Source organism: Phalangium opilio, unplaced genomic scaffold (genome assembly GCF_054372755.1).
Source record: "Phalangium opilio isolate 3A_F unplaced genomic scaffold, DU_Popi_V2 ptg000011l_1, whole genome shotgun sequence".
Classification (NCBI taxonomy): Eukaryota; Metazoa; Arthropoda; class Arachnida; order Opiliones; family Phalangiidae; genus Phalangium; species Phalangium opilio.
Genome location: NW_028324147.1, coordinates 3,003,715 through 3,021,512, shown reverse-complemented (window position 1 = coordinate 3,021,512; position 17,798 = coordinate 3,003,715). Strand labels below are relative to the sequence as shown.

Sequence of the window (17,798 nt, the reverse complement as noted above, 5' to 3'; positions counted from 1 at the left end):
ATAATTTTTCTTGTTTATTATGGTAGATTCCGGTTTACCTTGAAAGATGTTTCGACTCATAGGGGCAATCACAACTTCGAAAAAAAAAGAATAAGAAGATATCGCAATTTTATGGTTTATCTCGAAAACACCGGCAGACGCGAGGGGGAAGATACTAGATAATTAAATGCATAACGAAGCAGAACCCATACCCGTATTTCAAAGTTCAAGTATCGCAAGCAGTATACTTATTGGACGGAAATCAGAGTATCTATCCTCTCGAATGGGATCAGACAGTAGAGGTATAATCTTTATCATTGGGAAGTTTTTACGCAGATTTTTTTGAGTGTAATTATATTCGTTGGAAGTGAAGTTGCTCAGGTAGTTTGAAATTCAGATTTGTAAAAAAAAAACAGAATAAAATAGGCTTAAGTAATCGAAAAACGTTTCGCGTTTAAATTCGTTCAGTTAAATGGACAAATTTGAATAAAAGACGTTAACGAGGTTCAAACTAAACCAGCTGAATCTTTTACGTATTCGTTGTCACGTGTCTAATTAGGCGAGCAATTCGAATTGACCGACGTCAACGTAAGATTTTAGTGCATAGAGAGGTTTCAGATGGAATAGTAGTACGTCACACCCTCCAAAAGTATTACCGCTGTTCTGGTAGCCATGTTGGTTGGGTGGTCTCAGCTTCATTCCTGCTTTAAACCCACCACCAATATGGCAGCGTAAATTATGCCACGAGACTCAGCTCCAGCTCCTCCTCCAACTGAAAGCATGAGCCTTTACCTTTATCTCCGCCATATTGGAAAGTTTATAACGACATCTTACGAAAAACATACAAGCGCAAAATGACTATACATACGCTCTCAGTTCTCATATGGGTTCCTGACCATAGTTTAAGTGTAAAATATTGGAAATCTAAATCAATTTAGATTTGTTGTATGTTTTAATCTACAATACGGGCAATTCAAGTATACACAAACAAACACACAGAGAGAGACGGGTGTAGATATAAAAGGGGGGGGGGGTTTAATCAGCACTTATCAATACCTTACGGATAAAATTAAGTGGGGGACCCTTATGAAACGGGGCACTTAATGGAACACACTACTACGCTATCACGCAACTAACCCTCGCCTCAATATATCGTTTGGGTAAATAAACCCAAGCCAGAGTGTATAGTACCACTTCCTGCATGCTTTAGCTGCGACGAAGGACGGAGTAATTCTAGCCCTATATATATATGTCCAATGGAGAAACGTTGTTGTATATCCAGCTTATATAAGCGGAAGTTTGAATAAACCTTAGAATATATAGGGGGAAGTTACTTCCCGGAAGCATATGGGAACACTTCCACTTTATCATGGATGGTACACCTTATCAACTGGTACTATGGAACCATGGTGCTTTTATAAACCCTATAGAGTATAGACTATTCCAATAATTACTTAAAAGGAAACCAACATGCAGGAGGGCGGAAACTGATCCAAACTGAACTGAACTCAAAAAGGTTTTAAGGCCAGCCACTATATCCCCTCGATAAAGAAGATTAATATCATTAATTAAATACGAATTAAAAAATTCGTCACGTGGTTTAAGTTTATATATAAAATAAAAATTCAATAAAAAAAGAAACAGAACAAAAGAGGTGTAATATAATAGCAGACGACGTAAGAGAGAAAAAACTAAAGCATCATATAACCTTGCCCATAATACCATACCATTTAAGGTTTTTGTATACTTGTTCGTTTTACACTTAACCTAAATTGAATCACCCATGACTAATCTCGTTTTTCAGTATAGTAGTAATTCTAGATTGTTAAAAGCCAACCGTATTTGCATAACAAAATAAACCACTATCCACCTACAAAAACTAAAACAATAAAAACAAAACAAATATATTCAAACGAAAAAATTAAAATCATCATTATATCAATCCCACGCGAGGCAATAAAACTTCTGTCGAATTTCCAATTAAGTAAATGGCACTGAGTATTAATTTCCATTTCAGCCTAATACGGTCAAGTTAAGACGATGCCGCTCCCATATATTCAAAAAACAAAAAAAATATTAATGAAGATACTTTAAAAGGCCTCGTTTTATTTAACAACGAGTGTCAAGAAGGTGTTTTAAATAATAAATACCTAAACGAGATGTTGCGTAAATTTACAATGGACCCTTAAAATATTAGAGTCTGCAGGTGTGTTGACCACCTTGCCACCTTGTTGTCTGTCTTACGGACCATGATCCAAATTTGGTGCAGGACCAGTAACTTTTAAGACATGTCTAGCGTCTTTGTTGCATCGATCTATAGACTTCGAGTTACATACAGAAGATTTTGATACATTTATCCTCAAATTCTTTTCAAAGAAAATAACACTGGTATAGGCCTATATATCTGGTTATGGATCCCAATATCAGCTTACCTTAGGGGGGCCCCTTAATCTGACAGACATCAATTTCGAGTGGTATTAGGCGTATGAATCATCTCTCGTATTTCATAGGTAGTTTCTTAATATCAAACAAGTTAACCGACCCATATTTTTTGGGTAGAAACTATGTGGGTGGTTTGCTTCTAAAATACCCTAACGTTTCGTGTTATAAAGAAGTCGTTATGCACTAAAGCAGACGACAGAATTATCTAACAATTTTAAAATTTCCTGACCAGACCACCCATTTTCAAAATTCTCTGAATTTCAAGTGTATTTATTGCAAGATCCAGTCTAGGTACATAGACAACCCTGTTTTAATTACAAGCCTCTAAATTTGACCTCTGACCTCACATCACGTCACAATTAATCAAAATTAAAATTAAACCAAAACAGTGACAACACACTGTTAATTACAACTCTCTAAATTTGACCTCTGACCACACGTCATTTGACAATTAATGAAAGTTAAAATTAAAATAAAACAATTAACCCTGTTTTTATTATAACCCTCTAAATGTAACCTCTGACCTCACGTCACGTGTAAATTAATCAAAATTAAAATTAAACCAAAACAGTGAGAACACAATGTTAATTTCAACCCTCTAAGTGTGACCTCCGACCTCAAGTCACGTCACTTGACAATTAATCAAAATTAAAATTAAACTAAATCAGAAAAAACTTCAATCAGAATATATTTAAAAATATAGTCTTAGTCCTTTTAAAAAATTTAAAAAAAATTTCGACACAGCGCATGCGCCAAGTGAAAAAAACCCTGTTCCATACACCTATACGTGGACATATTCTTTCCCGCCTTTCTAATATTTGTTTGAAATCTTTTACAAGAAATTCAATTGATACGACAGTTTATTTCTCACAAGAAGGAGAGAGAGAGAGAGAGAAAAAAATAAAAGGAACCCTTTCTTAGTTTCTAGGTATATACTTCCCATCATCCCGGACTTTTGGGGAAGGATGGGATGAGGATGGAGATGGGAGAAGAAAGAAGCTCAAGAGCAAAAGGAATGGAAAGAAGAGAAAAGAAAAGGAGAGGAGAAAAAAAATGGACCATATTTTTCGGCAGAAGCAAATTCTTAGGTGGGATGAAAAACCTTGTGAAAAAAATGCAACGTCATCATAGCAAAAGAAAATTTCAGTATGTTATTTTTTTGGAATTTTCTTTCTGTCCATCGCCTCTCGTGTAGTGAGACTAGCCCTGGTGCATGCCGGGAGTATAAAAAAGAACAATTTTTCGGACGTTTGGATGGAAAGTTTAGTAAGCTTAAAGATTCTTTACTGCTACAAAGAGAATGTGACGTTATAAAAAAGGACCAAGGCTTAAACTTCAAAAATAAAAATAAAAAAATAAATAAATTTGGTTTAAAAAATTCTACGAAGTTACTTATATTGTAAAAAAAGCGTCAGTAATACTGTATATTTTACGATCGAATTATAATACAAATTTAGGCCTATTTTATAATTATGCAAATTTAAAATCCTCGTAAAGAAGTGGATTTTAAATACTCGGAAACAGGGAGGGGGAGGAAGTGAAAATTTCTCAAGCCCCTTTAGCGCATGCGCACATTATCTATATTCATTAAAATTGACTGACCAAGGCCTAACCTTTTCAAGAACTTTCTTTTGGCATTTAAATTACGAATTTTTCCAAATAAAATACGTTTACTTTCATTTATAGACTTCAATATGGCTCGTAAGGAAGCTAAGTGACCTTTTATGACCCCTTATAACCCCCAGTAACAAAGTAAACCCAACCCAAAAACATACGGTTATCGAAAAAAATACGAAAAATATAAATTCCATACACACAACACCACCAGGAATCTCTTCCCCCCCCCAAAACCATTCATGTTTTGAGCTTGAATCTCAAACAAGGGGAACCATACGCGCATTAATACATAACGTTAAACCCTCATAGAAAAGAAAATAGCTGAAAAATAGAGTTCATCCCACACCAAGTCTTCCATTTTACACAAAACTAAATCTTTTAAAAACTTTCAAACCCTTTAAGGACCCAACAATCATCTCGTAAACTGTACTGATACTGAACACTCCACGTGATACATTTCTCAAAGCACAAAAAAGAGGTTTAAGGCGAAAAAAAAACGTGCCCTTTTAAAAATGTTTCAAAATTCGGCACTTCTGTTCAGTTTAATAGAAGTAATAAAGCTCTATTATGGGATACGGTACTAGATACTAGATTATAGTATCTTAAAAACGCACCATCTTCAAGCTTACCCATCATTAACTCGTTTAAAGTTGAACAAGAAAAAAAAATAGGAATTTGGAATTTTGGTTCTGAAAGACCGACCACCTGCCACCGATGGCCAAAAAATATAAAGTGTATATATGTTTAAAAAGAATATATATTCCATTAAGATATACATCCCAATCTTGAGCAGCTGGCCACCTGAACGTGCCGGCCCGGTATACTCTACCCTAAAGGGGGGTTAACAGCGCATGCGCTTCAGTGCAGTGTTGCCACTCAGTTGTTATTAGAGCATCTCCTGCAACAGAATACTACAAGATTTTCAGTCTGTTGTAGATAGCAGTTGAATTTCACACTCACAATAGACTGGCAACACTTGTCCGCCATTTAATGCACACTAGCTATAGTTCACTAACTATCAATCAAATAGTTAAAAGAAAACTGCAGGATGTTTTCTAGCTACACTTCCGGAATTTCAAATACGTCAATTGGCAAAGAACTAAAGGGAAGGTGAACACAGGCTCTTCACGGTAAGTTATAGCTGAAAATCTCAAATCAAATGCGCAGTAAGGCATAAATGCGTGCCCCCCATGCATGCCCCAACTGTGAAGAATTAAGGCGCAAAAGTCACCGCCCCCTCGCGTCGGGAATACGAAACTAGCAAATAAAAGAACCAGGGGGAGACCCGATGAACCGAACCGAGTCTAGCCATATCATATTTTTCAACTTAAAAAGCCACTACACTCAGAGGCAACAACACATAACCACCAATCCTCCATAGACCGTAGCTTTAACTTCAGTCTATTCTTAACTTAACACTCCCAACTTCTTGATTAAAAGAGGAGAATCCGCAGTCAGCGGGGTCAAACCAGAAAACTCGTGGCCAAAGGCAACAAATGAGGGGAAAATAAGGCTTAGACTTCACTGGCAAATGAGAATGCCTTTTACTGGGGTTTTATTAAGGAGAAAGTCAACCCAACTAGTCCTCGTACTCGCTTTTACATGGTCATTATCCGGGAAAAGGCTGGGAATATTTCGGTATGGTAAGGTAGAGGTCGCGTGGAAGGCGTTTTATTAATTTTTGGGCGTCGTATCCATCCAAGTCGAGTATTATTAAATGTGTTAGGCGAGTCTAATTTTAATAAAACAGATTCCCTGGGACTCTGGGAGTGCGTGCTACCATTGATATCGTTAATGAGAAAAATTGTTAACAATTGTTGTTGGTTTTTTATGTTTTATTTTAGTCACTGTAGGGCCAGTATAAAGTGAAAGTCTAAAAATGTGTCCTTAATTTGTTATTTTTAGTACCCTGTAAATCATATTTTCACTTCCTGTAATGAAGTTTTTTGGTTTTCTTTGGGGTTGTGTTTCCGGGTTTTGGGGAATGATTACTGGGGAGTTCTTCTTTGGGGGTAATTTGGGGGAATGATTACTAAGGAGTTCTTCTTTGGGGGTAATTTAGGGGAATGATTACTAAGGAGTTCTTCTTTGGGGGTAATTTAGGGGAATGATTACTAAGGAGTTCTTCTTTGGGGGTAATTTAGGGGAATGATTACTAAGGAGTTCTTCTTTGGGGGTAATTTAGGGGAATGATTACTAAGGAGTTGTTCTTTGGGGTAATTTGGGGAATGATAACTAAGGAGTTGTCCTTTGGGAGGATAAATTGGGGAATGATTACTAAGGATCGAATCCAGGAACGCACACTCAGTTCAGTTCTCTTTATAGTCGAATTTCTACCATTATAATTTCCTCCCACCCAATAATGACGCATCAAAAAACACGAAAACATAACCCTTTAAATAAATTCATTCTGACATAAAGCGATAAATCACGAATGTAAAACTTAAATAAAAATAAAAGCCGATACATTAAATTTTAAAACAATGGGAAGAAATCAAGTTCTCAAATTACATGGCAATCTTCTCGGTAAAAGGGGTGAGAAATTCCCGGTATAGGAGAAGTTATAGAGAGAGAGAGAACTAAAAGCAATTCGGACTTTAAACCAAAGAGGAAACGATATAGCGAACCTTTAGACTATTTGGGAAACTGTTTTAAAGCATACATAAACTTCTAAGGGATGAGGTTATAAAAGCGTCTGGGAAATTCGAGACCAAACTAAATTCCTTCAGGTCCTATAAGCGAAGAATAAAACTAAGTGTAATAAGAGACATTTAATAGACCAAAACCAAACTCTCTACGTTTTAACATAAGTTTATAAGATACCTTCGTTCCATAAGTATGAAACAGCCTTACAGCTCGAGATAACTAGTTCGAGAATTGAAGTCCTACACTCGGTGGTTAATTTTGCATGCAGGACCAAGTTCCATCTAGGTCCTATTTAGTCTGCATTACTAAGCCCAAATTTGACAGCAGCGCCTCACCAGGCCTCCCTCGCTTTACCTCGAATCTATGACCTACCTCATTCACTTCAAAATTACAAGCTCCAGTTTCTAAGTTACCAGAATTTACAAACTTATGGAATGGAACATACATTATGAACTTATGGTTTTACAGGATGACGGTTTAAAAGGGTGTATGCACTTATACGGGCGCTAAGCAACTGAGAAGTCTACAAATATTTCCAAAGGCATTTTACCTCTTGAAGAAGAATCCCATGGCCAGACTACATTCATTCGGAACCCAGCCAAAGTACAACCGGGTTCGTATTTACTTTGACGGTATAATTTCTTTAAACGTGGTATAAAATACGCCAGTTTAAAATTTCTTATATGAACTAATATTTAAGCATATACAGGGTGTTAATGATAAGTCTGCCATAAATTAAGGTAGACTTATCAGTGTTGGACACGCTCATCCTGAATAAATTAGCCAAGGCCTTATGTATAAGATTGGCATCTTTACTCGACTCCATAAAGTCCGGTGCGGTATTTATCCCCGCTTTATAATCTTAACGAAGCAAGTTATTGGAGTTAATATTGTGTTTATCAAATTAACCAATACCTCAAGGTTGATTGGTTGTTGGCTGCGATATTAAGGCCTCCATAAAGACAGCTATAGGCGCTTCAAAACTGCCCCGCCCGGGCTTGTGTTATTTAAAATTTAGGCTTCAATTATTATACCCAAGTCATTTTCAAACTCCCTTTTATAGTCTATAATAAGTAACTTGACCTATAGTCCAAGCAACTATTTGAACCCAACACCAGCCTGAGCCTACACTGTTGTGTAAGGACTCAGGGGTACTGGGCAACCCCTTGGTAATATATATTTTAACTGGAGCCCTCGACGGTTTCAATCTAAGGGAGCTGACAGTTATTTTTTTTTTTAAAAAGAGAGAAGCAGTATGGTGTGGCCATCTTATAAGGGGTAAGTATGATCCAAGAGTACAGTACCATAAATAACATAACGCAACAATAAGTAAGCCCTTTAAAAAAAGGGGCGCAGTTATCGTCTAGTTGATGCTTAAGCCACTCAGATGGCTCTGTGGGCAATAACCAATTGTAAATAAATAAATATTGAGTTAAACTGGAACATTGATGGGTTAAAAGGTCAGAGGTAAAGTAGAGTTCAGTGTTTGACCACCTTGTTGTCTTAAGATGGGGCATCCGGTGGTATGTGTACAACAAAGACGTTATACATGGCTTCAAAGTTACCAATCCTGTAGCTCCTGCACTAAATTGAGTCCTTGGTGGTTTTTGGAGCCATATCTAACTACGTCTTGGACTCTTTGTTGACCACATACCCAACCCAATCAATGTCCCCTGGTCAAAAATCTAAGTGGAGTCAGTGGTCAACAGACCACCAGACTCTATTTTACCCCCACCGACTTTTAAAACGAATCTAACGTACACTAACATACTTTTGGTACATACGTTACTTAATGACAGTATAGGCCTACACTCTAGAGCGGATATCGAACCAACCGAGAACAGAGTTTAGGGAGAAGAACGAAGACCAGGGAATGGAGGGGGTGAACGAGCAGTTCTGGGAAAAAACGATCGATAAAATAACGCGGGAAAACGGATAAGAAGGCGGGAAAGAGATAGAGCAGACGACGGAAGGTTAGGTGCGGAATAAAGTAAAGAAAAAAATATATAAAAATAAGATTCTGTCAAACGCGTACGAAGACCTTTTAGTTGAGAAAAGAAGTAATACGTGATATCTATACAGTTTTTTTGAGCAGCGAAGAGGCTTGGACGGTCTAGCCGAGGGGGTAACCACTTAAGAATCAAAGAAAGCGTTTAAGATTTAAGCAGAGTAGCAGACCAACTAAATTTAAAGTGATACTGGATCATTAAACTTTGGATCGTAACAATTTTTATATCGAATAGACTAAGAAAGGACTTTGAAATATAATATACACCTATACACAAAATGTGAAATATCTATACGTATAGTTTAGACACTAAAGGGGGCGTTTCATCCTTCCACCAGTGTTGCCAGGTTGTTTGTGAGTCAAGGCATTGATTGCGGAGAGGAAGCTAGCCTAGAAGTTTAGTTTCACACGGTACTTGACACTAACTTGACTCAAAGACGGTTGTTGGTCTTGAAAACAATTCACTTATAACTGTGAGTGAGAGAGGGGAGGAAATGTCTATAGCCCCCTTTATAGTGAAAACTATCTATCGCGTTTTAAATAATCTTTAATAGAACTGATATAGTTAAACGTGTGGGTACATAACATAAAAGTTGCATTTATAACAAATTAGTTGAAGGAAGTGGTTAACTCCTCAGTAAAATCGATAACTGTCTGTGTCTAAAACACTTGGGGGGTAGGAACGGCGATCATGTTATGTCATGTTACAAAAAATAACAATAGTTTTCAATAAAGCTAGCTATACGAAAGAATAAGAAAATGAGCCCTAAATAATTCTCAGCTTTTATCCTTTCTTTTTAATATGTTAAAATATAGCGTCTGGCAACACTTGGGAGACGACAAAGAAACAAAGAGATTTTGTCCAAACTTACAATTTCCCAAAGAACATCAATCCCTCTTAATTTATTCCAGACTTATCAGAAATACAGGCTGTATATAAATATAGGTTCTTTGGATAATGGTGCATTATTTTTGAGTGTATAGTTGCAAATTCCAAAGTTGTCTGATAAGAGATTTGACAAGCCAGAGAGAGAGAGAGAGAATAGGTCGCGGAATGACAGCAAAGAATATTTCCCAAGTTCACTCACAATATTTCAAAACACACTTTTTTTTTACTGTTCTAAAAACTCGCCTTCGTTGTTAAGAGATAAAACTAAATAATTTACGGACATTTTCCTTGTTCAAACTTCAACAGCAATTACAGATAAACTTGTCATTTAAATCTCGAGTCAGCACTGATTTCAAGTAACTCGTAATGACAAGTGAACATTGCCAGTCATTTGTGACGTGTTCATCAATTCAACAAAAGAAACTGAAAGGCTTGTAGCAATAATTCTGTTCGATTCAGTTCTAATGCTATAATAACAAATAACTGGCAACCGTGTGAAGCGCATGCGCTGTTAAAGTTAAGAAATGGTGGGGGAGAAAATTAATTTCTCTAAACCCTTCAGCGCATGCGCACTATCTATTTACAATAATAAAAATTTTAATTAACTCTAGTTATTAAGGTTCAAATCAACTCGGTTCATTTCGTATTAATTTATCTAATATATATAGGGAACCCATACAAGCGATAACCTATATATTTTTACAACAACTACACAAAAGTGATTATATACTATTTAAGCCGCTTAACCCAATATTTCACTTAATTAAAAAAACCTCTATACTATTTGAGCGGTTTGGAGAGCGCTAACTAAATTACGATTCGTAAACGTCAATAAAAATATGCAGAAAACACCAAAAAAAATCGCATAGTAATAAATTTAAATTATGTGTCCGCGAAGAATGCATACTACTGTCAAGAAGGGATATCTAGTTTACTAGGGAGAAGGAATAAGATGCCTAAGTATTCGCGCGCCATAGTCCCAGTCCCCCTTTCAAAATACAAAGGGGGGGGGGCGTAAAAGGAGACCGCTGGGCTATTTCGCCTCTCCTCAGTCGGAAAATATGACTGTAATTTTCGTCATTCAAGAACCAATGAGATGCTGGTTGTAATTTAGAGGCGGGGATTAACTCCGGACCTACTATACGTTTGGACTGGAGATAAAGCTAGAAATGTGGCGTATTTATAACTTCTCCCTAGTAAACTAGTAATCACTTCTTGCTACTGTTAAGTGACATGGATCGTATGCAGATGTCCTTCAAAAACAAAACCAAACAGAACAGAAAAAAAACACACAAGTCGCTCATACATACATACACTTTAACAAAATATAATAATGTACCTTTCTTTTCTGCCCATATACATAAATTTCTCAACTAATTTAAATAAAACGGAAAACGACAAAGGATGATGGCATATCATATCATTATTTTCGCGTTATCTCTCTTTTATAAAATCCGAGGTGCAAAGCCGAGCTGCACCTCGATATATATTCATATCATAATGTTAATGTTATGCTAATATACATAAGATATAGGTGTAAAAATAAAAACATATTTTAGGCGCGAAAGGAAATACGCAATAGCGCCTTATCGCCTATTTAATTTTTACCCAAAAAAATATAAATAATAATAAAAAGTAAATAAAATTACATATTTCCTCAATCCTGTTATTCTAATTTAGATTGCAATAAACGCCTTTGGATTATAACCATCAAAAATAATGATAAATAAAATTAAAATTTAAAATTCACGACACTATCTAGTCCTCCACAAAGTCAAGAATAAAGCCGGGTTTACACGAGACACTTTGAAACCGTTTTAAACCGTTTTGGATATGAGTACAAAAATGAATATTACGCTGTTAAAAGCGGTGATATTTCACGAGAAAATGCAAATATTACTTTTCAGAAAGGGTTAGGCCTTATCAAAACGGTTGAAAACGGTTCCAAGGTGTCTCCTGTAAACGCGGCTTTAGACAAATGTTGTTAATGAGATGAGATACAAGACTTAATATTTGTGAAGTAAAACCAATAACAGTTTGAAATCAGAATTAAATTTTCTGGGCCTTAAACACCCCCAATAATGTTTCCACAATAAAGACAAGCTAGTTAACTATTTAAAAGTTATAAAATTTCTCTAGTGGTTTTCAAGCAAGCTCAATATGTACATTTATTCCCAATATCTATGAAACTAATTTTTCTCAAGACGTTATCACATGTAACTCATCAAGTATATCTCTAAAAAAAAAAAGAGAGAGAGAGAGAGAGAGAGAGAGAGAGAGAGAAATATAGAAACCGGTGTCAAAATATTGTCAAACAGAAAACACATGTGTTTTTGACACTTTGACGACTCTATTATAAAGCAGTTCTAAAAGTTAGCCCTTGGCTACGTTACGTTACGTTAAAAATTGCATATTGATATTACATATATTTATTTAAAACATATTCCCTCACCCACCCAACCAACAAACTACTTCCGGTTATAGGGTGTTAGTTACTAAGTAGGCGGAAACGAAATTAGGGGTGGTGATAATAATGTTTTTCACCCTCAAATTTTCGTCACGCGTAAATGACTTCCAAAAACCAGAGTGTGAAAAGAAGACACTAATGTTATTTGTTAAACAACGATGTTTCAATAAATATAGGAAATTAATTAAAAATTCAAGGTAGGCAATTAGAACTTTTCTCTGACTATTTCCAAACCCAGTGTTTTCAATTTATGATTTCAGTGTTTTAGGGATGGCCCCTTAATTAACATGTACAACAGAAGTTGTGCATGCTTTTCAGTCCGTTGTTGAATTATCTTACAACAATTCAAGAACAACAACTTCGAAATAATCAACTTCAACTTCTGTTACGATATAAAATATTCACGGTGTTCCAATTCAAACACACTTATTTATAATAAGGAAGTTTAAGAAATTTTCTTGCTACAAAGTTAGTTTTAAGCATTTTATGCAAATTTTTGTAGAAAAATACTTCTTTTGAAAACTATACGTTCTGGGTTATATAGTTTTTAATCTTTTTGAAGTTTACCGCTCGCGCGTTGGGAGTTAAAGTTGCCCGTAATGGACCAGTGACTTTTCAAAATGCGCCTTGAAATTTTTGGAAGAGGCGTATAGGGGGGGGGGGTAGTATAATTTGAACCGGCTGGTGACTTTGCTTGTGGAAAGATAAGCCACTGCTAAACTAGACTAGTCAAAGACTTTTATTTTGCAAAAACGCTGGGAGAGAAAAATGCGTCACGCTACTTGATTTTTGAAGATTTACCGAATTATATACGCTTTCGATTTCAAATAGAACCTAATTTTATTTATTTAAATTTAGGCTGGCTACTTAGTTATTTGAACCCCAAATACGGAGGTTTAGATTTATTTTGTTTGCATTTGACCTATTCAACTTTGAACCCGTTTGCCGAGAAATTTCAGCACCATAGGTCAAGGGGTTATGGCGATACAATCACCACTAAATTTTTACAATATAACGTTGAATTTAATAAATTTCCCCAAAAAATTAGGTCATAAATGCTGGCAAACATTTAAAATCCACTCACACCTACAACCCCTATACAGTTTCATCTTGAAAAACAACTTTATTTTAATAATATTTAAGCTTAACATTAAATCTTCCCACCTTAAGCCTTTGTCCAAGAACGGAACATAAATTATGATTCTTTCGACGGTAAAAAAACCCATAGGTTCCTTTCCTTATACGGGTTTTAATTACGTTGAAAATGCCCCAAGGCTGAGAGAGGTCGATCAAAAAATTTTACCTTCAACGCTTGCCCATGGATTTGCTAAGCCTTGTCCGATAGTTTAAAATTGTAATAAAGCCCCCATAAATCACAATGAAGAAAATACGGGCTTATGTTCAGTATCACGAAGACCTTTTTCGTGTTTCTAGCGAGAATAATAGTGGGTAAAGCTAAAGGTATAAGTTTAAATCATGTTTAGAATAGGGATATTTTTCCCCCCCAATTCCCATCGACGCAAAAATTGTAGACTTCTCGCGCGTACACAAATATTGATTTATAAATGCTGCATTTTTGAATGTTAAAGAAGCCAAGAAAATTGCAAAAATAGGGGTGAAATTACTAAAATTAGGCTTAATAATCAGCGGGGCTTCCCGTAGAAAATCACTAAGCCTAACCGGACAGAAGTACGACGATGGTACGGTACGGGGGGAAAATTCTACAACTAGCCAGTCCACTCCAGCAGCGATGATGCCCCTGGAGTCCCTGGACGAGAAGCCGAGGCTTAACGATAGAATTGTCAGGGCGCGCGCGGCAAAGCGGCTCGGCTGAAAAACGCGGTTAGAAAAGTTGCCAATAATAAAACACGGTACTCACCAGTACTCTGCGTCGATAGGGCCGCACATAAACATAACACGACGATAATCACGTGAAATCCCATTGTCGCGTTTAAATGTCCGAGTTTAATCCGCAATGGCCAATTTTCCCAAGGCATTCGACGGAGAAATTTACGGTTGATAACAAAAACCTCACTTATGGCGGTAGTCGCTGGCTTCTCTCTCGGGCAAAGCTGCTCTCGATCTCGACTCTCCTCCCGCGGTGTAAAAGAGCCTTCCGAACACTGCGGCGACTGAAGCGGGCGACCTCTGTACGCGCGGATGCGAAATGAAACGATGACGTCACAATCCGGTCCTTAGGCGCGTTCTGCAAGAAGATGGGGAGGGGAGAAGATGATGATTAGTGTCACGTGATCACTCGCCCGGATTTTTCTCCGGGTTCGCGCGCTATGCTGCCATCTAAACGGCGAATGATGTTTGACTTCAAAATAAACTTATCTCCAAAATCGCTAGTTTTCTTGAAACTTAAAATTCATATTCTAGATCAATTTTTTATGTCTCACTCTATAAAATTTACCCTAATCTATAAAATATTCAAATAAAAATTATTTTTAAAACTGATGCTTCCTTATATAATCTTTAAATTCCAAAACTAAATAAAAACCAAGATACGTTCTATTTCAATTCAAATACCTACGTAGACCAAAAAGGCCTAAAGCAAAATTATTTCCCACAAGATATACAATGACGTAACCAAAAATTCCAAGATAAAGTTTCCATTTTTCCCGGAATAATACCGGATTTTAATTGGAAATTTGAGACGGGCGGAGCTAGGCCTAACCCTAAGCCGTTAAAATAGATCAATTCAAAAATAAATTAGCTTCTCCAAGAAATGATACGACACATATTACCATGGACTTTATAAATATTCTCTATAGGGGATGGAAAACGGAGTCTCTGAATTAAGGTGACCACTGTTTAAAGGCAGTCTTGGGGGGGGGGGGAAATAATGTATTTCCCTAAACTCACTGCCTACACAAATTCGTCTCCTCTTTGCTAGTCCTCTTAGGGATTAATGTCCATGTTACGTTTAAACCACTTTGGGTCAAGCACAACATAATCTATTATGCCTATAATGGTTTTTAATTTAAAATTTCTCCAATGGCTAGATAGAGAGGGTACTCTTTGCTCACTTTTAAGAGGCGACCGAGAATTGAATCAAGAAGATTCTCAAGGAGTCCAAGATTGATGGAGAGGCAAAGGCTTTTGACTTTTAAAGAACGTATAATATAATAAATCTTCTAACTTTTAATAAGCTCTCAAATTAAACTGCCGTTAGCAAAACACCTCGTCCATCAATAATGATTAAAAGATCAATCTCCTTGCACTCGTTAAGTACTTCCGGTCTGGTGTTCACTCAGATAGACCAAGGCCTAATGTTTCTAAGTTCAATTCTGGGAAATTTTACATATCCCTTGAACCAACGCCAGACTTAGTTCACCCAAGTTCACTATTCGCGCTGCCTCTAGCGGTGGTTCTTGGTGTGAGGGAAATAACCCAAGAAGGTGACCTCCCCCCCCTGTGGTGTTTGAGCACTTCTCTTATGGAATTAATTGAATGGTCTATTAGGGTAAGATTGACCAACTTCAATAATTGTGACGTATTAAAAGATACGTGGTTTTGGCTTTAAGGTGTCATAGACCACCTAATGATGCTAAATATGTCTATTGAGAAAACCAGCTTTCAAAATTTAATAATAATAACAACACACTTCTTACATAAAAGATGTAAACAATATTGGATGAATTTTTAATGCAAAACCTACTGAAAATATGTCACGAAAATTTCAATGCAGCTTCGTATGGTTATGAACTATTTTTATATAGGAACGTTTTATATTAGGTATTAACACGCGTAACCTTTATCTCATAGTGCATTTTGTCACTGAAAATTTCGGGCTTGTCCATTATTGGATCTCATTACCTAAAATAGCAGAGAGCTACCCCGCAAAAATGTAAGATTCGAGACGCGTATAGGCCCAGGTTGCAATCTTAAAATGGGTAAACTTTGCTTATAAAATAAGGAATTTTTCATCATTTTCCAAGATTGTAATGGTTGCCTTTTCCATTTACAGCCTCATCCTTTTCAGGGGGAAGGAAGGAAGGAGGTCGACGTCGTCATTGGTGGTGTGTCTCCTGACGCGACCTCTATCGTTCTTCTTATCTCGCGCCTTTTTTTCGCGCGCCACTCGTTTTTAATGAAGGTAGCTAGACATTAGAGAGGTGAAGAAGATACCTTACGATAAACTTGCACCATAAGTTTATAAGATATGTTCCTTCCATAAGTATGACACTACCTATACTTCGTAATGCTACTGAGAGACTTACAGCTCGAGATAACTAGTTCTAGCAGAACGACGGAAGCGAGTCAATTGAAGTCCTACACTCTGTGGTTAATTTTGGATGCAGGACCAAGTTCCATCTAGGTCCTATTTAGTCTGCATTACTAAGCCCAAATTTGACAGTAGTGCCTCACCAGGCGTATTCGCTTTGCCTCGAATCTATGACCTACCTCACTCACTTCATGACAAGCTCCAGTTTCTAAGTTACCAGTGACAAACTTATCATGGAACATATCTTATGAACTTATGGTATTCGTAATGCGCCTCCGTAAGCTGAATATATAGTTTGAAGTACAAATACACGGTTTAAAAAGCGGACGTTTCTTAACCTCTCTACTAAAACCGTAGCTTTTAAGGTTTTCCGCTCTGAACGAGGGAGAAAAACGTTTTTCTAGTTTATTCGTTTTGACATTCTGTATATTTTAGCCCTTAAACATCTTTATACATATTTTGATAACGATTTTTTGCAGCCATAACCTATTTTTCCCGTCTATTTTAATTGCAGGTAAGAGTAGCACTAATACTAAAAGCAAAAAGGGCATAACTTGATGTAAAGAAAAAATATAGGCTTAAATATTTCACAAAAAAAACTTAACCTAAAACTATTGGTGGTCAGTTTTGCGGTCGAATCAGAGAAAATAAAACGGTGAATAGAAGGCGTGGTTCCATGTCCTTCATTTCCGGTTATGACATCCCAACAGAGTCGTTACTAAATTCCAACCAATCAGGAATAACCGGAAACCAACGTAATGAGAACCAAAATGTTATTAAAGTCAGTACAATACTGAGCCTTCTATTCCCTGCAGTACACTAGCGTCTCTCTGTATTCACGTAAAGTCAACGTATCTGTAGCCAAGTTTTCCTCTAAATCGGTAAACAGACTTAGGCGCGAAACGTAAATTGGTTATATCATTCTCAAGTTTGTCAGGCGTTTGACGTTTATCCCTTATCTAGCGCCTCTCCTTGGAGCGTCTATCACGAAACTTGGCATAGAAACCACGAGAAATCTTTCGTCTCGCTTGTTAAAGTCATATTTGTCAGAAAAAAGGTAGTGTAATTTGTTAAAATTTTCCCGCGCAAAAACACGCGCCAAAAAACACAACGGGGTTTAAAAATAGCGTAGGAGCTTACTAATAACAAAATACAACACCTCCATGAGTATAGCTCGAAAAGGCGAGACGCTAATCACGTTACTTCGAAACACAAGAAGCTAAAACAGTCTCCAATGACTAACGCGAGCTTTTTCAAGTTAAGTGGAAATGTACAATTTTAGCACGAAATACTTAAAGTTAAACCGTTTTCCCAGAACACTCAATAGACTAATCCATTAATTACGTACAGGGAAACCAACACACAGGGGTGGGAGGCCGTTCCTTAGGTTATTCTCCCTCGCCCAAGAGGCAACACCAGCGTAGTTCATCCATTCCGTAGGCTATATAGCCGAGTCGCGTTGTCTCGCCTCTAGAGATGCTTCTAGGCGCGAGGGGAACTTACCCATGCCCTTCCCCGT

General features: G+C 36.9%; 1 protein-coding gene across 1 annotated transcript in view; it reads right to left on the bottom strand.

Annotated features, from left to right (window-relative positions):
* Positions 1-14,219, bottom strand: part of Cals (calsyntenin 1) — a 118,789-nt gene extending 104,570 nt beyond the window's left edge. Inside the window, exon 1 of the mRNA XM_089858079.1 lies at positions 13,928-14,219. Coding sequence (XP_089714205.1) covers positions 13,928-14,045 — 118 coding nt within the window. The 5' untranslated portion in view covers positions 14,046-14,219. The remainder of the gene's footprint in view (positions 1-13,927) is intronic.
* Positions 14,220-17,798: the final 3,579 nt, after the last annotated feature.